At 42.0% G+C, this 26,989-nt stretch overlaps 1 protein-coding gene across 1 annotated transcript; it reads right to left on the bottom strand.

Moving 5' to 3' along the window:
- Positions 1-324: 324 nt before the first annotated feature.
- On the bottom strand, positions 325-26,870 carry RAB22A (RAB22A, member RAS oncogene family). Its single transcript, XM_065414496.1, has 7 exons — positions 26,630-26,870; positions 24,222-24,301; positions 19,843-19,924; positions 11,292-11,363; positions 11,087-11,193; positions 3,133-3,242; positions 325-1,847 (listed from the first exon to the last, which is right to left on the bottom strand). Exons 1-7 carry the CDS (start codon positions 26,663-26,665, stop codon positions 1,750-1,752), a joined length of 585 nt encoding a protein of 194 aa, XP_065270568.1. The 5' UTR covers positions 26,666-26,870; the 3' UTR covers positions 325-1,749.
- Between the last annotated feature and the right edge of the window lie 119 nt (positions 26,871-26,989).

Below are 26,989 nucleotides of genomic sequence, written 5' to 3' on the forward strand. Positions count from 1 at the left end.
CCCAACATTTCATTAAAGCCTATTAACCCCATTCAGAATATGCTTTCTATCACACCAAGTTACTATAATAGTGAAATAGTTTGCTTGAGGATAGCTTTGAAACAAGGATTCTGAATATGATTTAATCTGAAATATAAGCTGTTTCATTTCCTACTTATTCTTTGAAATTGCCTTCAGCTAAAATACTTAAGATTGTAGAATGCCAAATTACAAATCAGGAACAAATATCACAGACATGGCTTTAACTTCAATATCAAAACTTAAACTCAAATATTGAAAATACTTTATTAGGCTCTTTCTTTAAAAATAAGAAGTTCTCCACTAGCTCTGGAGGAAACTAAAAATAAATAATGAAAATAGCGTAATAGGATACGGTCAATTTATAGTTTAATATAAAATGTAAGAAAAACAATACAACATAAGCTAAAAGCTGATTTGCTTAAAAAAATGCCAAGTAATTAAAAAGTTATTTGGGCTAGACCCAGGAACCAAGAGGTAACGATCTACGCTACCATACGTGACTTGGATTTGGTTTCCTGTTTGTGTTTTTGTGCCTCAGCCAGCAAGGATTGGGTGCACTGCAGAGGTGATCTGCTCAATGGACAAGCCACATGCTTCACCAACAGCGACATCTACCAAACATTTCAAGCAGAAATGCAGATGTGATAGGAGGGGAGCATCACCCAACCTTCTTCTGGAAGAGGTCACTGATTGCAATGTAAGACCTCACAAGCAGGGACAGAATCGTTGGAGATCCCCAGAGATTCTATCAATGGGTGAGGAATGGAAAGACTGAAGAAAGCTGATTTCTCAACTGCTTTTACATAATTTATAATACTTTAGGCATTGGTCTCATAAATATAGTACAAACACTTTACACATGCGAAGCAATAAAGAGCTTTCCCCCAAAATATTAAAGTCTTACTAGAACTACTGACGGCACCTGTTGTCAGTCAGTCATGCTCAAGTTTAAATTTAGAAAGTTTTAGCTAGGTTCTCTTCGACCACCATTTTTAATAGTAAAAATGCTTACTAAAAACAAATAGGTGCTTATAAATGTATCAGTTTGCCTTTAAATGATTAAGCCAGCATGAAAAGGTAAGATTGTCTATGGTTTAAAATTCATTGCTTGTTTGTTCATAATACCTTTAAATAAAAAGTGCAAGTGGGATCTGGGGACTGGATGGGCTGATTTGCTCATTTTTATCAGTAACTTATTTTGTAGCCATCTACAACCAATTGCCTCACTGTACTTTGGATTAGCTACAATTATATTTAAAATAATGCTTATTATAACAATTGAAAGGGTAGCAGAATAGCCTTAAAATTAAAGTCACTATTTCAACAGGGCTGTTTCTTCCCCCTTCCTCATCCCTCTGGACCACGAAAGTGCTCATTTCCCTTTTACAAAAAACATTACATATAATGGTGATTACAAAACTATTAAACATTTCAGTCCTACCATCCATATGTCAACATTCCTTTCACGCAAGGCCAAAGAACTGATGATGGATTCCCTTTGAATACAAGAGACACTATATATGTTGTAAGTAAACAGGCTGACATTATCATGACTGCAGTCTCTTCTGTGAGCATACAGATGTCAGATGAGCTGGTCCATTTTTGTGGGACCTTGAAGTATGAACATCAGGCAGATAAGTTCTAAGACCAATAATATATACCCAACATAAACTATTAGCTTCCAAGACCACCTACTTTCAAAACAAGTCTGATTTTCTAAAGCATCAGTCAACAACAGCTGCGTTTTGTCACTGAAGGCTGTCTTCTAAGTTTGAAGCCCTTACCGCTAGATGGGGGGTTGGTGTCAGTTGATGGAATTCTACGACCTATAAAGAGAAAAAAAAAAAGTTTTTAGCAAGAGTTACATTAATTATTGAAACCACTTTTACAGAGCATCTGATATTTGCAAAAGCGTTTAATCCAATGGATTGGACTTTGGAGGGAGCCCCTTGTAAGGGCAGGTTCCCTTCTTTCCTGAATAGATATGGGGCTTTTAGGACTCCTCATGCCTGCTCTGGCCCCTTTTCTCTGTGTAAAAGTGCCAGAGTAGTGCATCAGATCTCACCCTATATCCCTAAGCTTAATGCTTAAACAACATGATCTGGTTTGGCATTTTTCAAGCATCAACATTTATTCAAAATCAACTAAATGCATAAGAAAAATAGCTTCCTGATTTCCTTAGTTATAAAAGAATCGAAGTTGTCGTTAAAGTCAGTAGTAAACAAAATATTTAATTACTTCCATGAGTCTTTAAATTTGTTTTAGTTTAAAGTAAAAAACATTAAATAGCTTCACAATCATTTGACAACTCTGATGTGTCTATGCAAGGATTGCCTCTAATTTTATACTGTTTACTTGACTCAAAAGACAAAAGCTGAGAGATATTTGCACATAAGTGTCCAGTATTTATTATAGCCATCTGAATTACAATTCCAATCCTCACTATAAGAGTGCAGTACTGCACTGTATTCCCTTGTGGGTACTGTTTGCATTTCTTCCATGTAAAAGTCAATTTGGAATAATGTAGAAAAAAATTATTTGTGGTCTAATTGAGGGACAGGGTGATCAAAAATTTCCTAAAGGGAATCCACACAAAAATGCTTTGTTTTAAATCACATTTAGTAATTGTGTGATAATTACACAATTACTACTCCCCATTAGCCAATGATGCTTTGGATAATACATTCCCCTAATCAAATCTAAACACGGTACTCTGATTGGAAATACTATTTCCACTTCTGTATTTGTGAAGGTTTTGGTATCCCTCATGCATTTTCTTCCCTCACCCTTCAGTGACCTTGAACTACTAATTGAAACATTCACCAACAGACAGGGTAAGATGACACTGACTTTTATGACAGTGACCTGCTTGCTATTTATCCTGTGATGTGGATCATCATAGTAGGTTTAGAATCTCTAGGCAGAAGCTTTTAGAGGTCATAAGAGGACCAGAAAACAGCAGTTCATCTTGCAGTCTTGTATCCCTACCAGTGGTGACAAATATGAACCCAATGTACTCTCAGCAAACTAGAACTACAAACTAATGCAGTAGTCAAGTTTCTGCTTAGGCTTCCTTCAGAGAAAAAAAGTGTTAACTAAAGAAGTACTTACTAATTTCTATAAAGAGTTCATTTATGTTAATTGCATTTTTAGCACTGGTCTCTACAAATATGGCATGGATGGAATCTGCATAGTCTTTAGCGTCTTTTTCCATGACTTCTCTAAAAAGAAAAGAAAACATTGTGAACAAAGCAGAAACATTAATTATCCCAATTTTAGAAAAATTGGCTCTCTACTTAACAGTAATTTCAAAAAGTGATTTAGTGTCAACTGTTTGGCATCCCATTCCTCATGGAGAGGTCAATTTCTATCCTCAGCTCTTCTTTTATGTAATCCCAAGAACCGGACAATAGTGTGGCCTGAACAACAGTATTTGGACAGCACCATCATATAAATTCAACAGCCACCACCATTTTCCTCTCTGGAAAATATGGATGTGTTTTCTTAAGAGTGCCAGAATGCAACTCTGAAGTCAGCCGAGGGGGGAGGGAGGGCTTTATTCTCAGAAAAACAGCTCAAATTATCGGAAAAAAACATGTTACTTCTAATATCCATCTCATTCAGTAGGAATCCAGACTTTGCTTACAAACCCTAATATCCTGCATCACAGCAATGTTCTGTACAAGCAGAGTTTAAAACGTTCAGATTGTACAGACAAAAGAGACAGGAAATGTAAAGGTTCCCACAGGCATCTGAGCCATACTACATGGCACACCCTATATATTTTATGGTAGATATTTAACACTAATGTCAAGCTCCACATTTATTGTAAATGTGAGTAGAAAATACATACAAATTAATTTTGCTTTGAGAGGTCAGGAAACTAAAGTTAACTAGGAAAAATCGGTACCTACCTTTTCGTAACTGTTGTTCTTCGAGATGTGTTGCTCATGTCCATTCCATTCTAAGTGTGTCGTGCCCACATGAGCGGTCGTCAGAGATTTTTGCCTTAGCGGTATCCGTAGGGTCGGCAGTGGTGCCCCCTTAAGTGCCACGCTCATGTGTCAGTATATCAGGTGCCGCCGGCCCTACGTCCTCTCGGTTCCTTCGGATGGAGCGACCACTAGTGGTGAGACGAGAAGGTCCTGCTGAGGCGATCTGCAAACACATTCCTAGTCCTGGGCAGCTGTGTGGCTACCAGATGAATGGCATGCCGCACACAAAAGTCCCAAAGGTGGATAGCTTCTTGGCAAAGGGTCAACGACCTGGATCTGCCCTGCCTGTTGATGTAATACATCGCGGCAATATTGTTAGTGAGGACCTGCACCACCTTGCCCCTCAGGTGGGGTGAGAAAGCCTGGCAGGCCAAGCAAGCCGCTTTGAGCTCCCTGACATTGATATGGAGGGCCAGATAGTCTCGCAGCCGGCAGCCTTGCGTGCTGAGCTTGCCCAGGTGGGCTCCCCAGTCCAGGTCCGAAGCATCGGAGATCAGGGTCAGCAACAGGGCTGGGGCTGCGATGGGAACTCCCTGCAACACCGACCCGGGGTTCATCCACCAATCCAGGGATGATAGGATGTGATCTGGCACCCTGACTATTCGGTCTAGGTTGTGCCTGTTGGGAATGTAAACTAATGCCAGCCATACTTGCAGAGACCAGAGATGGAGCCGGGCATGACTGACCACGTATGTACAGGCAGCCATGTGGCTCAACAACCACAGGCAGGTGTGAGCCATGGTGAGCAGGCTGTTCTTCACATAGGAGATCAGGTCCGGCATGGCCTGAAAACACGCCTCCGGAAGGAAGGCTCTGGCTCGCGTGGAGTTGAGCACCACCCCAATTAACTCTATTAATTGGACTGGCCTTAAGGTGGATTTTTTCTTGTTTACCAATAGGCCCGGGTTGCGGCAGGTGGAACGCACCAGATCGAGGCTTCTCTGTACTTGTTCCCGAGACCTGCCCTTGATGAGCCAATCGTCGAGATACGGGAAGATCTGGACCCCTCAACGTCTCAGGTAAACGGCTACTGGTGCCATACATTTTGTGAAGACCCTTGGGCCCAATCAGAGGCCAAAGGGGAGCGCCGTGAATTGGAAATGGCATCCGCCCACAATGAAATGGAGGAAATGTCTGACCTTCGCTTATTTCCATATTCCTCCTTCAAGTCGAGGGTGGCGTACCAGTCTCCCGGATCCAGGGAGGGGATGATGGAGGCCAGGGAGACCATGCGAAACTTCAACTTCTTGAGAGACTTGTTGAAGCGTCACAGGTCCAGAATGGTCTGAGGCCCCCTTTTGCTTTCGGGATTAGGAAATAATGGGAGTAGAACCCCTTTCCTGTCATGTCCCAAGGGACCTCCTGCACCGCCCCTAGGCGCAGGAGGTTCTCGACCTCTTAAATGAGGAGTTGCTCATGAGAAGGGTCTGTGAAGAGGAAGAGGAAAAAGGGTGGGAGAATGGGAGGGAGGGGTGGCCGAAAACTGCAGGGTGTAGCCTTGTGACACTGTCCAGCACCCAGCAGCCCGAGATGACCCGCACCCAGGCAGAGCGATAGGAACGAAGACAGTCAAGGAAAGAACAGGGTGGATCCTGGGAGTTGACTGGCGGGGGGGGGGGGGGAGGGAGGGGAGTGTAGCTAGGAGGGGAAGTCGCTCTCGAGCGCACCCTCAAAATAGCGCTTCTGGCCCCCAGGCCGGGCTGCTCAGGTGAGCGGGAGGAGGAAGGGCGGCGGCGGTTGTAACTTATGTCCCTATCCCTTCCCCTTGAAGGCCCCGGACGACGCTGCCAAGGCCTTGGCGGCAAGGGCAGCCAGAACTGTTCCTGGGCAGACTAGGGCTTATGCATGCCCAGCGAGTGAAGGGTGGCCCGAGTGTCTTTTCATCCATGCAGCCTCGCATCCATCTGCTCTGAAAAAAGACCGTTCCCATTGAATGGGAGGTCCTGGATCGAGGTCCGCATCTCTTGGGAGAGGCCGGTGGTCTGAAGCCACGAGCTGCGCCCCATAACCACTGCCGAAGCAGCCACCTAGCTGCCAAGTCAGCCATGTCCTACGTCATTTGGAGGGAGCACTTAGCCACCGTGGTGCCCTCCTCCACCCGGTACCGAATTCTTGGGCTAAACCCTGCGGGAGGTACTCCTTGAACTTATGGAGGGAGTCCCATAAGTTAAAATTGTATCTGCCTAGGAGGGCCTGATGTTTTGCCACCTGGAATTGCAGGCTGGCAGTTGAATAAATTTTCCTCCCAAACAAGTCCAGTCTTTTGTCCTCTGTGTTTTTGAGAGTTGAGCTGGTGAGCCCCTGCTTGTCTTTTTCATTGGCTGCAGAGACAACTAGTGAGCCTGGGGGAGGGTGGGTATAAAGATATTTAAATCCTTTGGCTGGGACAAAGTACTTCTTTTTGGCCCTTCTGCAGGTGGGAGGGATAGATGACGGGGTTTGCCAGAGGGCCTTGGGAATTTTGAGGACTGCTAGTGCGACACAGGCAGAAGTAGAGGCTGAGAGGACGTCGAACAAGGTGTCTGACTGCTCGGCCATCTCCTCCACCTCTAGGCCCAAGTTCTCGGCCACCCGTCAAAGCAGGGCCTGGTGTTCTTTAAAATCATCTGGCGGGCTGGCCCTTGAGGGTTCTGCAACCGCCTCGTCCGGGAACGAAGACGATGACTATACCACCAGGGGAGGCCCGGGGGCATAGTCTCCTGTGGGGGAGGGAGGTTTAAGGGTGGGTGCAGTCTCCTCTGCCTCGACCTCTTAGCGTGCCTCATGCACCCAGCCCAGTGCCATCGGTGCTGCTAACTGATGCTCTGAGGTGGTGGCAGATGAGCGGTGCAAAGGGGGCATTGCCATGACCAGCACTCCCCATGTGCTCCCATAAGGCCACTGCGCTGGCCACTGGCCGTGCTGCCAAGACGGTGCCGTTGATGTCAACATGGCCCCAGGTGCCCTATTGCACAGGTGGAGTCTGGGTGAGGAGCTGAACTGCCCTTCCATGCTGGAGGAATTCAGGGGCCATCGCCGCCTGAGTCTGCCTGCTGACCGTCGCCGACTGGTGCCCAGAATAAGAGGATCGGTGCCAGTATCGAGCGGCCCAGTACTGGTGGGACTGGAGATGCGACAGGGAGTGCTCCCACGGGGCAGGCGAGCAAAATCTGTGCCAAGACGACGACTGACGGGAGGGCCAACAGTGCTGGTAGTATGGAGACCGGTGCCTCCCTTTAGGCGATCTGTGTTGAGACGGTGGGGACCACGATCGTGGTGCTGGTGACCAAGGGCGAGCCCCAGAGGATCTGAGATGCAACTCCACCAATCTGCGGTGCAGAGGTGGAGACGCTGTCTTGTCTCGGGGGGATCAGTGGCATTCTACTGCCCCCTGAAGGTTCTTAGCGGCTGGCTTGCCCTCGTGGGGAGCCTTTCCCATTTCCTGTGGCACGTGCTGTGTCGGTGGCGTGGGTGGAGGCCTCTGCTCTCTCGGCGCTGCGGGAGCTTGGGAAGGCATCGGTGCAGTCAGGGGTTTGGGTCCCATACCGCTCCCAGGAGTTGGTGGTGGACCTTTTAACGGGCTAAGAGCCCCAACCGGGGAGGCATGTATACATGGCTCTGGAGTGGCCAGGCGGCCCGAATTGGGTCTCTTGCCTGATGACCCATGACTTTTGCTTGGTGCCAGGGAGCCGTACTTCTTTGCTTTCTTTTTGGGCACCGACAACGGGGAGCGGTGCCGGGCGGAGCCGGGTGCTGGGGGTTCACTGAGGCCAAGGTACTTGGTGAGTCTTGGCGGGACAGCTCAGAAGCCGGACAAAAGGCAGACTCCATGATGAGAGCTCGCAAACGAATATCCTGCTCCAAGTCCTGGGCCGAAAGTTTTTACAAATACGGCACGTGTGATTCCGCCAAGCACTTGAGGCAGCTGCTATGGGGGTCACTTACAGGCATAGGCCTGTTACAGTCCATGCAGGGCTTAAACCCGGGAGACCGGGGCATGGTCGCCTGGGGAAAAGTCCCCGCTGGGACTATAACTTTAACTACTAACTACACTTAACTACTTAACGCTAACTACTATAAACAAACTATTTACAAGGTCCTAAGGCTTGAAGTCAGTAGAGACAAAACCGCTAGCCCTTGCTATGCAAGAAAGGCGCTCTGACTAACCAGCATGGGCGGTAAGAAGGAACTAAGAAGGTGTAGGGCCGGCGGTGACTGATATACTAACGCATGAGTGCAGCACTCGAGGGGGCGCCACTGCCGACCCTACGGATACCGCTAAGGCAAAAATCTCTGATGGCCGCGCACGTGGGCGCACGCACACCTAGAATGGAATCGACATGAGCAAGCACTCAAAGAAGAACTATTGATGCCACATTACTGTATTATTTTTGCATTCAGTTGTCTTTATGTTCAGTGTGCATGCTGTCTTGCCTAGTCAGGCTTTAGTCAGCAGTTATTAATATGCATTGAGAAGTGCACATTTCAGGGAAACATGCATGCTCTCAACCTCCTGAAAGCAATGCAAACTCTCAGACTCAGTGAAATTGTCTATTGTCAATACCCAGTACAATTTTCAAACACATCAAAACACCTTATTGATTTCTAACCATTTTTTTCTCCAAAACTGGTCAAGGACATGTTTCTCACAAAGGACTCTATGTTCCAAGTTTCATATTCAACTGTTTCCAAGTTGTCTGTGTTTTATAAAATACAGTGCACTATAGTCACGCTCCTGCCCCAGCAAATCACACCCACCCACCCATCAAAAAACCAACACTACCTGAGGCTTTAAGAGAATACTTCCCCTTAGGGCAGAATTTCAGCCAAAAATGGAATTAAAGTGCAAATATAATGGAAACTGCTCTAATAAATTTGTTAGTCTCTAAGGTGCCACAAGTACTCCTGTTATAATGGAAACTGTTCTGCAACTTTAGTTACAGTGTGACTGGCAGTAAGTGCTAAAATTCCTTAAGTCACAATGCTATTTCACATTACTCCTGGGGGAATTCTGTGCTACTGCATGCGTGCATAATTAATGAGCCATGCATATTTTTAATTTTTTGTGCAGAAAAAAGCTTCTGCTGAAATGTTGCTGCAGTTCCACCTTTTGCCCACCAGAGGGTGCTATGGTGCAGGAACAGCAGCAGCTCCCAGCCAGCTAGCAAAGAGAAAGAACCTGCCTTCTTCGCAGCACCTGCCAGGCCAGGCCAGGGACTATGGGGAGACAGACAGTGTGGGGTGCTGGCCGGGGGTGGTGGTGGGGGGGGAAGGGATTAGACAGGGGCTCATAAGGGTTAGTGGGGGAGGACAGACTGAGGCAGGGGCTGAATGGAAGTGGAGGCACAGGGCCACAGGGGGGAGAGAGGTGCAGGGCCACATCGTGATTGGGGAAGGGAGCAGAGCTACACAGGGACAGGAGAGTGGCTGGGTGGGGGGGCAGAGTCACATGGAGACAGGGGGAGGGGGTGCAGGGCCACATGGGGGTGCAGGGATACATGGGGACAGGGATAGATGTGCCTGACTGAATGGGAGAGGCTAGGGGTCAGCCAATGTTTGCATGGGGGAAGCTCCCTAACAATCTCTCTCTGCCCCCCCAAAATACCTGTTCCATACTTTTCCCACCCATAACCAACAATCCTCCAAGTTCACACCCAGGCTCCTTCACAGCAATTTACTTCCCTCTCCCTGAGCTCTTCCATTACCCCGACTCTCCCAAGCCTCTGCACTGCTTCTGAGGGGTGCAATACGGTTCTGTATTGTAGTTTATATGAATTATTACTCAGAGCTCTGTATTAAGATGCCTAGTAAGGAATCTATATGTCAAAAACATTTCTTGAATCTTTTTTGTTGTCTGTATTGTTAGACATACTTGCTGACAGGTATTCTGAAATAAATGACCAAAAATAATTGAAACTGGTATGATTATATTGTGTTATTTTGACAAATAAAATATGCAGAATTTTAAAATATTGTGTGCAGAATTTTTATTTATTGGCGCAGAATTCCCCCAGGAGTATCACATGTAGGTTTAAATAGTTTCGATCTTAAAATTATAATTCTAGTCAATAAAATTGAAATTTCTAGAGTAGCATGTACACTGCATATGGCAGCAAAGTCCTAAGTCAGACTGCCAAAAGTCATACAAAACCATCAGCATTTTAAGTATTATACTGATTAAAGTTCAGGAGCACTCATCAGTTTCAATGGGGAGTAGCGTGTGCACAACTTATGGTGTTATCAGGCCCCAAACCATCAGGAGGGACAGAACTAGGTTTGGCTTCACCAACACCAAGGACCACTACAAAGCATGCAGTATTTGACTTACAAATATTTAGTTTTTAGTCATTTACTTCATATCAATTCATTCTTGGAGAATATAAACATGTTTCTTCAAGATTTATATTGGTGTTCGTTAGGTAACTGAAATTTTAGTATTTTTTAAAATACCAGTGACTGAATTGTGCAGTCCTATCTCCCTTGGGATCAATGTCAACCAACTTTGCAATGGCTCTTTAAAAACCATATCTGCCTGTTTTAGCTCAGATCCCAGCTGTGGTAGTAAAATATAAACAAAGGAGAGGCGTGTGAGCAGGTGCCTTTCCCAACCTGCTCTGAAAAGAGTCCACACACTATGTAGAATCCAAACTCATTCCTTTTGGGGCTTGGCTTCATTAACCGGACATCAGTAATAAAGAAGTTGAGTTCAAACCTTTTCCAAGACTTGGACGCCTCTAGAATTCCTTCCTCAGGACTTCAGCCCATGTTCTAGATCCACTTTCCCCAGAGCAGCTCCCACCCTCTTTTATATTGGTCGGGGTAACAAGGTACTTGAATCAGCAAGTCAGCAAAAACCCACTTAAATTTTCCCAGAAGGATCAACATTTGCCAATAAGATGAAGTGTTGCAGACATCGCAAGTCTTTCTAAAATGGGCATGACATCTTGTACTAGTTTTTAAAAAAAGACTTGCATTTTTTAATTACTATACATCTTTCATGGCTTGGTAAATCCCTTAATCTTCCTAACAAATATTTAGTACCATCACCTTGTATCTGAATTTATACCTGCACTGAACTGACATCAATTTACCTTACATCATTAAGGTCACACTTATTTCCCGCAATAGCTACAACAATGTTTGGAGGTCCATGTTGTCGAAGTTCTTTCACCCAGTTCTTTAATGTTGAGAAGGTTTCCTGGTATGGAGAAGGGAGACAGAATTAAGATTCAGAACTGGCCAAATAAAACATACATGAGTGTTTGTAGAACTATATTGCAAACCATCTCCTCTTACCTCTTTTGTGATGTCATAAACTATAATAGCTGCTGCTGAGCCTCGGTAGTACATTGGTGCTAAAGCACGGAACTGTAGGGAGAAACATCATATAGAATGGATTTAATGCTGTGCCAAAGATCATGTGGCTCATTGACCAGTTAATCCAATTTTCACTGCTCTAGTATAGGAAAAGAGTTTAGGTTAGTGGAAAATGTATCCTTAAATTTACAAAGGGACTGCCAGTAGGATATAAAAGCTTCACATGAAGCAATCTTAGCCAAAGGCTAGCCAGTGAACATTTTTGGGTGCTAGTAGTGCAAGATTACTATAATACAATGGACTATAATAAAGCCATATGATGACAAACAAAACTTGAGTTTATCCAGATTAAAGCTACTAAAGAAGTGGTTTAACTCCCAAAAGAAGACAGAGTAGAACTATAATTTAAACTTGTAAACCACTCTGTTCCTCCAAGACCACTCAGTGTTAAAGAACTCAGTTTTCTGGTTACTATTCAGGCAGTCTGTACAAGCTCATTTAGGTGTGGAATGATGCTCCAAGGGGAAAAGTTTCTGTTCCAAGCCTCAGCTTCAGGGATAGCAGGAATCTAGTACTAGTAAGAAGAGGGCTGCTTCTATTGAAGGTAGAGTATACTGCTGAATCTTATAGCAATGGCTAATCTTTTGTGATAGAGAGGATTAAAAGAAAGGATATAAGGGACAGGAGCAATACAGAATGTCAACGGCATGAAGCAAAATTCTTGGACTTCATGTTATCTCAGTCTCTAGTTCATAGTCCTAAGAGCCAGGTTGCAAAGGCCAAATTACAGAATGAAGCCTGATAGTAGTTATGTGAGGAATGGGATGGGCTACCCCCATTAAAAAAAGATCTGTAGCTATACAGATATAGACAATACACACAGGATATATGCCTACTTTTGAACACTGAGGGAGAGGAAGGGTGGGGTGAATTGAATACATTTCTTCCTTTTTGAGATACTCATGTCCACAGAAGGAAAAATAAAAAGAACCAGTGTACATTATTACCAATCCAAAAACATCCTGAGAATGGCTTAAAAGTGAGATAACCCCCTCCCCCCCAAAACAATGTTGTGTTCTTTTTATTTACCGTCTGGTATTTAGGATTAATGTTTTCAAGCTTTTCCCCTTCAACCAAAAGAGTTGGGGGGGGGGGGGGGGAAGTTAAGAAAGAATAAAAGCTGAGAGAGTCTCACAATCACCTGACCCCTGAAGCAAAGGATTTAGGAAACACACCAAATATCATAAGACTTACAGGAAATCTCAGGACTTGGCAACACTGACAATTGCTACAAATCTGAATGAGCCTGCAGTACACAGATCAGGCCACTATCCTTGCATGAATGCTACTTGCTTTTTGACTCCATAAGAAACTGCAATGGTTTAACATATGCTTGGCACTATAAAATAACTACTGTTTTAGATGCAGTGTTCAGAAATTCTGCTAAGATAAGAAAAAACAAACAACTCATCTAGCACTCTGAAGTGTCAGTGGAAGAACAGAATAATTAACTGACAGATGCAGTGTTTTGATGTATGGCTTTATATACACTATTTACTACTCAATAAGAAATCTATAGATATAAAAACCATGAAGACAATGTAGCTTTTCACAAAGCCTTATTTGGTTATAATAAAATACTAGTTTCCTTTTGGTTAATATAGTTCAGCTGAGAGCAGTTCTATACATCCTAAAAATCTCCTTTGTTATAAAACAAAATTCCAGCCCATTTAGATTTGGCTCACAAAATTCTTCTTTTGAGAATAAACCTTTACACAAAGTGCACAGAATGAAAATAAATGTTTGAGAGGTGGGAAAGAGGAAATGTGGGATGCACACAACTCATCCAAGAAGGGTGTAATATACCCCCCTTCCCCCCCCTCATAAGTACTTAGAATGTAAAGGGAAACATTTTTGATAAACTACTACTCAGACTATTTAACTACCTGGCTTTTTGATGTCTATTTATATTGGGAAAAATCCAGCTTTCACTTGCTGATCTTGTATTACTAATTTCCTGCCTGCTAACATTTTGATTTCTTGTCTCACCTAGGAATGTCAGTAGTTAAAAAAAACATTTTCCCTTTAACAAAACAGATGTTTCCAGAACTACATTTTCTTTCAGCTGCCTGTTCAAAGAGTTCAGCTTTCTCGCACTGCAGCCCAACTCTGATTTGAGCTTTGGCACAGAATTACCAGTGAGAGTCAGTATAACACAAGAATTTGGCAGTATGGATAATAGACAAAATTCAGATAGTGGTTGAAGGTGTAAAAGTTACTAGTGACCCCCCTTAATAAAGCAGTCGTTATGTCAGCCAGCGGCCATTAGGGGAAAGCAGACACCTTAAAAACACAGTAGCCTAAACTTTTCAACTGTCTTCCCTTCAAGGCCTTAAGGTAGTTAAAGCTGGTCCCAAGCCGGTTTTCACTGACCAGATAGCAAAAGCACGGGTCTAACAACCACCAATCAAGTGTTAACACTGCAAAAACCTTAATCTAAATATGTATAAAAAAAAAATCTATAAAATATATATAAAACAAAGTTTTTATACTAAAATGCAAAGCTCTCCTTTCTTCTGCAGAATAAAGCAACTCTTCCTTATCCCTGTCTGGCTGTTATTGGCTCTCAGCTAGGTGGACCCAATATTTCAGTAACAAAGGCAATTTCATACTAACTTTAGTCAATGAAAGAGAAATAGTTACTTCTGGCACTTGAGCAGAAGTGCCCCAAATGAAGTGTTAAATTTAAGTGAGATGTAATCCAAAATGAAAGCTTCCATCAGCATGAATACAGGAATGGAAACTATGTCACCAAGAGAAACGGAGTAAATAAATATGGACCGGGGGAGGGGAGATGCCGGCTAGTCAACACCACATTAAATTAACGTTTTCTGCATTTGGGTTCCAAGACATCAGAACTTATTGGAAATACAGTTCTAGAATGAATAATTGAAGTAGAGAGTAGGGTGAAGGAAAGAAAGAAGAAGGAAAAATATCTTGACAGCAACTGGTGTGTTTTCATTTTTAAATACTAAGCCATTATTTGTAACAATGGAAGCAGACACTTGAGATATTTTAGTGCCTTACAATGCCAATTAAGGCATACTTTACAAGTAGTCAGTGATCCTCTAACTTACTGTTTAAATCTGATTAAAAAGTTTGAACTGGCTGTCAATGGAAATACTATGAATGAATGAAACTGCTTTACAACAGGGATATGTTAGTTGCAGACAATCTGCATTTCTAAAGTCCTTGATTTTTATCCCTCCTTGTCAAATACAACAATTCAGGGACAAAGGAGAGGGAGATCTGTGGGAAATAAATTTACATCAGGTGAAATATTGTGTTCTAGCTTAAAAATTAAGCTGTTGTTAATCAAGGTGTTTATAATGACAAGGAGTTGTGCAACCTGCTGAAAAAGAACTGCTCACTGATAAACCTTGGAAGTGCATTGTTAAAATACAGTAAATGGTAAAACTAAAATATGGGGAACAGCAGATGATACTGGTTGGGAACTCAATGGTTCATATGGACCACTGCATCTATGTTTTAACACTGTGTTCAAATCCTGATGGCTGAGGTCATATGTGATTTGATGGCAGTTCTTGGTAAACCTGAGAAAGCCGATAATTTATCCTAACAACAGTCACTACACACTTTGCAATTTCTGCTGAAGGCGGCCCAGGAACAGAAAACTGTCATGGAAGTTTCAGGGCAGGAGATTCACTGATAGAACTGACTAGCAGCTTTGATCAGTCCTTTCTGTAGTTGGTCCATCCCTAGCCAATGTTCTTAACCCTTCATTTTAAGGCACACCAAGTTCCTTGGCTGTACAAAGATTCTGCAGTAAGATTTTCTCCACACTAATTTTTTGACAGTTCATAGCCAGCTGTGTTAAAGTGAATACAAATTAGATCTTATCTAGCAGCCGTACAAACATTATTGTAAAGGGGAAAAAATACAAAAATAAAACAAACAGTACCAGTATTGGAAAACAAAACAGAAAAAAAAAATATGTTGCAACTATGCTTGTGTATGAATAAATCCTGGTTCTGTGATGCATTACATTATCACAATCTCTTTAATCCTTGCAAGACTAAGTCTTTTGAGCCTGTAAGCACTGTCCAAATTAAGTACAGGTAGTATGTATATGTAAGGAGAAGATGCACAAGTGATTAACAGTGTAGTTTATCATCATCAGAGTGGTATTAGAATCACTGAAAACTTGATATAAAATCCAATACCACATTCAGTACTTGATATAAAGTCAAGTGTTGGATTAAAGAGCCCTACAAGTCACATAAAGTTATGATAAGGGAGTTTACCATGGTTTCTAGTGGCTACCCAATTTGATTGATGGGCAAGTGGAAAAAACCAAGAGCCCTGAGCTTTGTCAGTTTTTCTTTCCTGGGCCAACAGAGTTTGGGGGCATCACATATGTTCTCTAATGCACAAGAGAGTTTTGCTCTTACACCAGAAGCCGCTACTGATAAATTGGGTTATTAGTAAGTGACCTGTGCTATGACATGGGAGTTCGTATTTTACTGAATTGCTATGAAGCATTAATACTTCCACATTTAAAACAAAATGTTCAGTTTAAAATATATATAAGAATAAAAAAAAGACACATTACCCTGACTGATCACTTGGAAGGGTGGAAGTATTGTTTGTAAAGGAACTCTGCCTAACTCTAACATACTGTCTGTGTGGGGGGGGAGGTGGGGGAAGGGAGAATGAGGATACATGGATGCAGGTGAGCTTGTAGATTCAGCAATAGCTGTCAGGAGCACGCTTTAGTGGAGGTCTGGTGAAGGAACTAAGGTGACATTGGCACCTTCTTATGAAGTGTCAGAATCTTGTTCCTACATCCCTGTAGTCTCAAGATGTATGTTCTCCCCCAAAATAACCCCTCACCCTCAAGGTGTGGAGGGAGAAGTCTACAGAATCGGCAGCTCTGAGTCAGAGGTGGGGGGGAGGACATCTTCATCTCTTCCACTTAGACAAAGTGTTGTAACAACTTGCATGGAAAAAAGAAAAGGGTATCACTCCAGGGATAAGAATAGAAAAGAGGAAACTTTCACTTCATACAAGCCGACAGCAACAATTGTCAGCCATTTACAGATACACCTCTACCCCGATACAACGCTGTCCTCGGGAGCCAAAAAAAAAAAAAAACTTACTGCGTTATAGGTGAAACCGCGTTACATTGAACTTGCTTTGATCCGCCGGTGTGCGCACTCCCCCGCCCCCGAGCGCTTCTTTACCACGTTATATCTGAATTTGTGTTATATCGGGTCGCATTATATTGGGGTAGAGGTGTATAGTTCCTCATAGATTGCCCTACTTCGGATTCAGCATACTACATTCTCCCATTGCTTTCAAACATGATTCAAATGAACAGAATGAAACTCTAATACGTAATGGAAATCCTTTGCCAAACAGCTTCAGGCATGTTTATAAAACTTTATACATAATTGCAGCTTTTGTTGTTGCTGCCTGTAGTTCATGAGCAAGGTAATTAGTATGCAGCACAAAGACATTTCCTCCAACTCCCTTTTTAATTTTAGTTTGTGTGCTTGTAAGTCTTGAATAAGTTTGTTGCATCCCCTCAAAGGTGTGTATGTTGCAGAAGCAGCCATCAAGTTCTTCTCCACCTTCTGGAAAGACTGCCAGGTTAAAATTTGTATTTCAAATGAAAAACTTTCTGACATGAGCTTCTAACACAATCAGATTAGAAATGAAAATTTAAAAAAAAAATCAAGTTCATAAGAACGGCCATATTGGGTCATACCAAAAGTCCATCTAGCCCAGTGTCCTGTCTTCCGACAGTGGCCAATGCCAGGTGCCCCAGAGGGAATGAACAGAACAGGTAATCATCAAGTGATCCATTCCCTGTTGTTCATTCCCACCTTCTGGCAAACAGAGGCTAGGGACACCATCCCTGCCCATCCTGGCTAATAGTCATTGATGGACCTATCCTCCATGAATTTATCTAGTTCTTTTTTGAACCCTGTTATAGTCTTGGCCTTCACAACATCCTCTGGCAAGGAGTTCCACAGGTTGACTGTTTGTTGTGTGAAGAAATACTTCCTAAGGTTTGTTTTAAACCTGCTGCCTATTAATTTCATTTGGTGGCCCTTAGTTCTTGTGTTATGAGAAGAAGCAAACAACACTTCCTTATTTACTCTCTCCGTGATTTCATAGACCTCTATCATAACCCTCCTTAGTCATCTCTTTTCCAAGCTGAAAAGTCTCAGTCTTATTAATCTCTCCTCATACGGCAGCCATTCCATACCCCTAATCATTTTTGTTGCCCCTTTCTGAGCCTTTCCCAATATATCTTTTTTGAGATGGGGTGACCACATCTGCACGCAGTATTCAAGATGGATTTAGAGAGAGGCAATATGATATTTTCTGTCTTATTATCTATCCCTTTCTTAATGCTTCCCAACATTACATTTGCTTTTTTGACTGCCGCTGCACACTGAGTGGATATTTTCAGAGAACTATCCACAATGACTCCAAGATCTCTTTCTTGAGTGGTAACAGCTAATTTAGACCCCATCATTTTATATGTATAATTGGGATTGTGTTTTTCAATGTGCATTACTTTGCTTTTATCAACATTGAATTTCATCTGCTATTTTGTTGCCCAATCACCCAGCTTTGAGAGATCCTTTCGTAGCTCTTCGCAGTCTGCCTGGGACTTAACTATCTTGAGTAGTTTTGTATCATCTGCAAATTTTGCTACCTCACTGTTTACCCCTTTCTCCAGATCATTTATGAATATGTTAAATAGAACTTGGCCCAGTACAGACTCCTGGGGGACACCACTATTTACCTCTCTCCATTCTGAAAACTGACTATTTATTCCTACCCTTTGTTTCCTATCTTTTAACCAGTTACAATCCTTGAGAGAACCTTCCCGCTTATTCCATATTATCCCACCAATATTATTGTTTCAAATGCAGTGTATAAACACCCAGGCCCCAATCCTGCAGACACGTAAATGTCTCCATAATTTTACTCCCATGATTAGTTACAATATTGAAGGCAATGGGACTGCTCATATCAGTAAAGCTACACAAGTGCATACATTTGCAGAATCAGGGCCTTAGCTTGTGCAATTGAACTGGGATGATGGGTGTTGCAAAGAAATGTTCAAAGCCAAATAGAAATGCTTCTGTGAAGTAAAACTATTGCCAAAAAAACACCACCTTGCAAAGTCGGTTTTTGTGACAGACACTGTCCATTTGGTGAATATAACCTGTTTTTTTCTAATCCCTCTTGACAGTTATAGCCCTCCTCTCATCTATATTCTCCTCAGTTGTACCTTTTCTAATGTGTCAATATCCTTCTCATAATAGTGTTCGAAATTGTGCTTAATATTCCAAATGAAGTCTCAGTAGACCTTTCCATTACTATAAAGATGTTATATAAATAGGGTATCTTTACATTTTCTAGGTTTCAGAGTAGCAGCCGTGTTAGTCTGCGAGGACAGGTCTGTCTCCCAAGATCTGTGAGAGTCTCTCACTTACAGACAACCCCCCAACCTAAAGCAAATACTCACCAGCAACCACACATCACTGAACAAAAACACTGACCCAGGAACCTATCCTTGTAACAAAGCCCGATGCCAACTCTGTCCACATATCTATTCAAGTGACATCATCATAGGGCCTAATCACATCAGCCATACCATCAGGGGCTCGTTCACCTGCACATCTACCAATGTGATATATGCCATCATGTGCCAGCAATGCCCCTCTGCCATGTACATTGGCCAAACCGGACAGTCTCTACGCAAAAGAATTAATGGACACAAATCTGACATCAGGAATCATAATACTCAAAAACCAGTGGGAGAACACTTTAACCTGTCTGGCCATTCTATGACAGACCTGCAGGTGGCTATCTTAAAACAGAAAAACTTCAAAAACAGACTCCAAGGAGAGACTGCTGAGCTGGAATTGATATGCAAACTAGACACAATCAACACAGGATTAAATAAAGACTGGGAATGGCTGAGCCATTACAAACATTGAATCTATCTCCCCTTGTAAGTATTTTCACACTTGCTTCTTATCAAACTGTCTGTACTGAGCCATCTTGATTATCACTTCAAAAGTTTTTTTTCCTCTTACTTAATTGGCCTCTCAGAGTTGGTAAGACAACTCCCACCTGTTCATGCTCTCTGTATGTGTGTGTATATATATATCTCCTCAATATATGTTTCACTCTATATGCATCCGAAGAAGTGGGTTGTAGCCCACGAAAGCTTATGCTCTAATAAATTTGTTAGTCTCTAAGGTGCCACAAGTACTCCTGTTCTTTTTACATTTTCTAATAATTTATTTCCCTAGGGGAGCCAAATAACCAAGGTGAAAGATGAAATAAGTTATCATGGGCTTGTCTCCAGTGTACTTTGAAAGAATCATGCGTGAAAACATACATTAACATGCATAATTTACAGAATTAGATCACACAAAAATCTTTACAAATTAAGGAGGAAAACAACAGCTCTACTTACTCGTTCCTGTCCAGCTGTATCCCAGATTAGGAATTTATGCAACTCATTTTGATACTGCACAGTCTTTGTCATAAAAGATGCTCTGAAAGATATAGTGTAACATTACCAAAATGCAAATACAAAGAAAAATCTATTTCTAGCATAACTAGTTCATATCTCCAAATTTTTATATATAAAAGGTCAATATCTTCAATTAAGTTAAATATCATAATTTTTCATAAAATAGGTCTTTTTTTAAAAAGTGAAGTGCTTTTTACTATATATAAAACTGATTAAGATCATCATACATAATGTTTGAAATTAATTACTGTGCAAAGGACCCAGACAAGGATGCATGCACCAATTAGGTCACACTTACACCACTTAAATGGTGGTGAACTCCATCCTAACAGAATACAGTACCAAGGATCAGAGAGGGGATAAGAAGCCTTGTAAATTTGCACTCTCCTTCCTCTTAACTTTTCAGTTGAAGGTGAGGGGATGTAGGTTTTGCACTGCCACAGAGGCAGCCGGGGAGTGAGTGGCGGCATTCTTCACACCTCCCCACCACAACAAATTCACGAAAATGCACATGAATATTAGAGGAGCTACTGAAAGGATACCACATGGAACCTCTGCACTAGCTCTTTCTGGACTTATGTTGACAGGAAATTTGGCTGCCATCCCCATTCTGGGGAGTCCCACAGAGCAGACACTGAGACCAGATAAGTTAAAGCTGACTTCCCACCAAAATTTAATGGGTGTTTGGGAGGTGAGTAAGGCAGTGGAGTGTGCTGCCCCCAAGCCCTCTCCCCATCAGTGTACCCTGAAGCCTGCAGATCCCCTCCACTTTCAAAGAAGGGCCATAAAACTTCCTCCTCCCCACAGCTCCCTAAATATATATAATTTTTCTGTGCAGGAGGATGGCAATGACGGGGCTTCAAGATAAGTAAAAGAGATTACCCTTTAAAAAAAAAAAAAAAAATGCCATGACCCAATGCCAGGATTCTACAGGTGTCCTACAAGAGTTGGATGACAACCCCAACACCTACCATGGTTGCTTTATAAGGGAAACAGTTCCCAGCTCTGCTTTAAGTGTTACTTATATCATCCACTCTTGGAAAAGAAACATTACACTGAATTTGGGTCTGCAGAATAAGTGTACAAGGTGCTGTAACTTTTTATTTTCTGGTGGCATGTGTATTTTGTTCATGGTTTGAGAGCTCAAAGTTTCTTTACATTAGTTTTTGTCTTTCAAAATACTGCATATTTACCAGGTAATTAGCATAGGAGCTAGGGCCCCATAAAGATGTCTTGTGGACTTCAATAGGTCACACAGCAACTGAAGTTGCCTGCTGAAGTATGCTATGGCATAAAGGCCTGTGTGAACTTACTAGCTTTAAAAAAAAAAAAAAAAGTCTGATAAGTGCCAGATAAGGTGTAATTTTTCAAGTTTGAGATGAAAACCAAGGCCCTGATCCTGCAATGAACTCTACACAGGATTCAGGACTTGCACAGAGCCCCACCGAAATTAGGAGTCCACCAGCCCAAAGCCCATTACAGAAATGAAGCCAAAGGGTGAAGGTCTTTAGCACAGGATGCAGTATTGGACACTAAAATTCAGTGACACAGGCTTTAGAGTCCTCCTGGGCTCTAAGTATTGTCAGGTCATAGAAGTTATAACTATAAGCCTTTCATAATTTCAGTTACACATTAATGGCAGCTATAGAGTAGATCAACACAGTTCAACAGTCAGGGAGCATATAATAGTTAAGTTTAATGCATTTGTTTTTAAAGGAAAGCAGAAAGCTCCCAAGTTCTCCCTGGAGGTTAAAACCTCCCATCACCTCAGACGATTTAGCTAGCTGGAGTCTAGCACAAAGACTGCAAGATTTTAAGTTTCCTTTAAACAAGCTGAACAAAAGGTTACAATGACCTTAATACGAGTTAATACCGAAGCACAAGGGTAAGAGAGCCAAACTTCAGTGGATTTAAACATAACTAATTATGTACTTGAGCAAAGGATAAGGGAAAGTAGCATGTTAAAAGAAAGTGTCTATTGTAGGCATTGTAAGCACTGCCACTTTCTTACATTATAACGCTGCTGCACAACAACAAGAATGAGGTAAAGTGTGCAGACCATGAATATGATGTCCATTAACTGATGATTGTTAGTGTGTATTTAAAGTGTGTGGATACACATTTTAATCCATCATTTGAAAAACACAGTCATTTATACACTGTAGTTTAATGCACAAAGGGGCCAAATTTAGGTTGCACAGTTAATCTTAATTTTCTATTTCCTAACTTTTAAATTTTTAAATCTAGGAAATTACACTCAAAAATAAACTGAAAAACACAAATTCTATCACGTGACATCATACTGACACCCACATGGTTCATTGGCCAGATTGGAACTGTTTGAGCTACTGGACAAACCTCTACCACTTGAGCTAAAAGACTAACTGAAAGCAGTAGTAGGTTGTCATACTGTATGTGGACCATAAAGGGGGGGATGAGAGACACTTCACCCTGGGTTTCACAAATATTTGCGGACAGCAGAGGAATGGTGAGACTCAGGAATCTGAGATTCCATTACAGGCTTTGGAGGGGAGTGTGTTCTAACAAGCACAGACTCTTCTCCTCGTTTTGCTGTCATGGGTACAGATACTTCTGCCAGTTTTGCCCAAGCTTGACCCCTTCCATCCCATACGTTCCAACCTGTCTCAGTCCTCTTTGTCCATGGGCTTTTCCCGCCTGAGCTTGCTGTCCGAGTCTTAACTTCCCCTACTACTCCTAATCTCTCCCCCTCCTCACAGCCAGTACCAGTTCTGTCCCCTTACGCTAACTCCCTCTCCCAAGTCTCCTTGCCCAGGCAGTTCTTATACTCTCCTGGCTCCTTGTCCAATCTGTCTTTTCCTTCTCTCCCACTGGCTACACATCCTAATCCACCCCCACTCCTAATTCTCCCCCGCATCATAGCTCCTTGTCAGATCTATCGCCCCCTTTTCCTTCCCATGATGGATTCCTAGTCCCAGTCTCCTTGTCCGGCCAGACTCGGTCTTCCCACTCGCCCCAGTTTCTCATCCAACTAAGTGTCTTTTTTCTCCCACCACCTCCCCCTAGTGCTCCGACTGAACACCTTTAAATATCTCGCCCGTAATGAATATAGCTGCAGATAATGATTCTCAACTTTTTTTCATACCAACACAGCTTTTCCATATCCTCCTGCCCCCACATCTAGCTGGGACTTCCCTGCTCCCACTCCATTTAGTAATATAAAAAGGGCAGAGAGCTCACAACCCCTATGTGAAGAACCTCTGCAGTAGATTAATTAACAGATAAAAACTCGTAGTCCTTAAGTTTTATGACAGAAAATGATATAGCTTTTGTTAATAAAAGAACAGGATTTCTAAACAGCATGATTGTATTTAATCCAAATTTGTGTACCATAATTAAAACATAGAAAAGGAAAACTAGATATTTCAAAGGAACGAAGGAAAGACTTTTGATCTTTATTAGGAAGTGTTACTGTATTTACCCCATTTTATTAATTAAGGGAATATTCATTTTATATTAATCTAATTAAAGAAACAGAGCTGGGAAGGAGAAAAAGATGCAGTTGACAAAAATATTTGAACCACCCTAGAAAAATCTATGTACTTTGTTTTTACATTACTGTTTAAAAACTCGAGCAGCCTGATGGTTACTGTACTCAGTTATTTTTGAAGTTCAAGAATGGTGTCTCAACATAAAGTGGACACAGATTTATGTTCTTCTGTTGATGAATGAGAAACAGATATTGATGTTTGCATCAGCAGAAGAACACACTTGTTTGTTCATAATCCAGAAATCCTAACAGGATATTTTGGTTAAGATTATTAATACAAAAACAGGACAAGAATTTAAACCTGTCCTACAGCATAAAAACTGAAACTGCACTTAGCATTTTAGTCTTTAAGGGTATTTAGAAATCTCAGTCATTACAATGACACTGTAAGGCAGTTAAAGCGTGGATTTTTAAAACTACCTTATTTCCATGTGCATTAGTCATGACTGGGTATTCAAAATCATGTATCTGTGTATACAAATGGAAGGTTATGTATGTAACTGGTGATTTGCATGCAGCTTTTACTACATGCAGTTTTGCTGGTCAAGACACAAATGACTGGCCTAAGGCCTCACAGCAAGTCAGCATCAGTGCAAAGACTGAATTCAGGAGTTCCTAACTCCCACTTCAGCATTCAGAGCATGCGTTTTTCTTGCATTGAAATGAAATTTGGATAGATTTAACTTCTGCTACTTCATGCAGAATGTGTTTCATACGGGACTCTTAGGGATTAAATGATATATTCCTCTATCTTATTTACAATTCAAATAAATTTTATTTAGTGTCTTACCCTATCGTTGGGTTGATGTTAGGGTCAAAGCTGTCTTCTACAAATCGCCACACAATACTTGATTTGCCTACACCAGTGTCCTGAAAAAGAACATAGCAGTTACACCAGTGAGAATTTAACTTCCAAAAACAGTTGGGCACATTTAGACCCCAATCCGCAATAAGCTCCTCATGGAAAGACTGACCCCAGTTCCTATAGAGAGCATCACTGAAGTCAAAGGGGGTCCAGCCAAGTGGAACAACTCTTAGGATCAGGGTTTTAGTAATCAAAATATTTCAGTGCAGCAAAATTGAAAAACTGAAGGTCCATAAAATAATGTTTATATTGAAAATAGGAGATAGCTCTGTTAAAGATACATTATCCCAAAACAGATATAAAAGAGATTTGATAACTTTGTATAAGACTTTAACAAAAAGCTATAATGTTCATCTCTTGAAACAGATTATTCTGTATGCTCCCCTCCCATCATGCCTCCCACACCAAAAAGTCTGCATAAGTGCTTGGTTTGAATTAGGGATATTCGTACAGATCGAGAAAGAGCTGCTGCTTTATACCTCAACGGTTAAAGTGTACATCTGTAGCTGAATAAGGTAATTAATACGTACAAGTAGATCAAGGGTGTCACACTATTACAAGCATTACAAAACACATTTCAGCCTGAGTCATTCAGTCCCACCCTATTTAATGAAAGTCCTTAAACATCTTCTGAGACATACCTGAAACTAATATTTTTTTAATCTCACGGCCGCATGGAACAAGAGAGGAGGAAGTCTAATTTTAAGGTGACAAACCACGTTCTAAGCACACCTTAGAAATTTAACACCAGGTTGTCTGTGTGTTTCAAATAGTAACTATGACAACTCGGGCTTAATAAAAGAAACAAAAGGCATGCTTCAAGTTGCATCTACTTGCACCACTAAGTTAAGATGTCTGATTGCTCACATGCCTTGATTCAGGTTTCAGATGGCAATTTAGTTAACATAGCTGAACCACTTCACAATCTTCAGATGATAGAATCAGATAATCTATACCCCAAATTTAAAGTTTTGAAAAAGATAGTTTACCAAACCTAATATTAGGAAATGTTTGAATAAAACAAGAAGCTTGCTTTAATTGAAGCTTGCTTTCTGCAGTGTTTGCAGCCCGGATTTAAAAATTTTATTAAAGCTAATGTTAAAAAATTATATAATACACAGGTTAAGAAAAGAGTGTCTGTACATCTGGGTATAGAGCTTAGATTATCCATTTGTACACAATTTAAGTTTGTGCTAATCCTCTGGAGGGTTCTCGCTTCTTTTTTGGGAGAGGAGAGAGGAATTCAAAAAAATATACTATACTTATCACGTACATATTTTAGTATTTAACAAATAACAATACAAGTCACAGAAAGTTACAAAGAAGAGAAAGGGAGATGAAAGTAAATAAGTTTCCTGGCTGAGACATTTAGAAGGGGAAATTTTCTTAGTTGCTCTCTTATTCCCCCTTTTCCCACTCCATAAAGATTTCACAGGTAGAATTTGATGTAAACAAAGGATAACATATTTAGCAAGCAAAATTAGGGAATATATACCAATTTTCCAGGGAAAAGGAACAAGACTATCTAGAACCAGGAAATATAGTCCCACCTGTCAAATTTCATTTGTTTAGGAGCAGACAGAACCCCCATTAGAGCGACTCCAGGAAAAAGCTCCAACTGACTTCAGTTGGATTTGGTTTGGAGGACCCTTGACTGGGAACACTAATTTTGGAGCTAAGAATTTTTAAAAACTTCCGTCTTTTCAGATGAAGATTTTGCCATATATATATATTTCCAAACAAGATTTAAAGTCTCACCTACATTTGTTTTGAAGTCTCCTTCACTCATTATCTAGTGTTTGGAGAGGGCTTTTGAAGCCTGAAAATGGCATTACGTGTCTGACATCAAACTACATAAATACAAGGGCTAAATATTATTCAAATGACCAAAGCCTTGGACAGCATAAGGGGGATGGGAGCAGAGCAGTTTCAACACAGGACCATTTTTTAATAGGGGAGCCCTGAAAATAAAAAAGTGTGTGTTATTTTGTGTCTCAAACACAGACAACAAAAATTCTTCCTCGAGAGAAAGGCTTTACTAGCTGTTGTGGAGCGTCTCAGTAGAGCACACAAACAGATGCTGCAGAAATCAACACGAGCACTGGAAAGAGACAAAAATATCTTCTCACCACAGGAAAAACACCGTCACAAACCACCTTCGCTTTAAAGCAGTTTTAAGGGCTCTCATGGCAGAAATCCCCCCCCCCCTTACCTTTCAAATGAATCCCTCTATGAGGGAACCTCCCCTCCCCATTCACCAAGACCACCCGGGGGGGCTATACAACAAACACCCCCTTCCTTATCACCCTAGTTACACCCAGCTGATCACTTACCCCCAGCAAGCAAACTTTCAGCTCCCTTAGAGCCATGGCCAGGGAGGCTGCTGCCTTAAAGAGAACCAGAGGCGCAGCCCAGCATCACCATAGCCCCCACCCTGAGCACACCCGCTGAGGAGCCCTCCTGGGCACAGGCAGCAGGGTCTCCCGAGGACTCCCTGCTACCTCCCCTCCCGTCACTGCTTACAGGTAACCTCCGCTTCTCAGGCGCCACACACCAGACGCCATCTTGGGCAGCCCATACGAGTCACCTGACTACCCCCCCTTCCTTCAGGGGCACACTTTTTTAAAGGCTGTAATTTTCCTGTCTCCTGGGGCTAGCTGGGCACTTGGGGGGCCACCTGCCTCCCGGGCAGC

Source organism: Emys orbicularis, chromosome 12, assembly GCF_028017835.1.
Source record: "Emys orbicularis isolate rEmyOrb1 chromosome 12, rEmyOrb1.hap1, whole genome shotgun sequence".
NCBI classification, from domain to species: domain Eukaryota; kingdom Metazoa; phylum Chordata; order Testudines; family Emydidae; genus Emys; species Emys orbicularis.

Coding starts and splice junctions, on each gene's coding strand:
- RAB22A (XM_065414496.1), bottom strand. CDS start 26,665: ATGGCTCTAAGGGAGCTGAAAGTTTGCTTGCTGGGG. Junction 19,925..24,221: donor AACATCAACCCAACGATAGG/GTAAGACACTAA, acceptor TATATCTTTCAG/AGCATCTTTTATGACAAAGA. Junction 11,364..19,842: donor ATACAGCTGGACAGGAACGA/GTAAGTAGAGCT, acceptor TTCTCCCTACAG/TTCCGTGCTTTAGCACCAAT.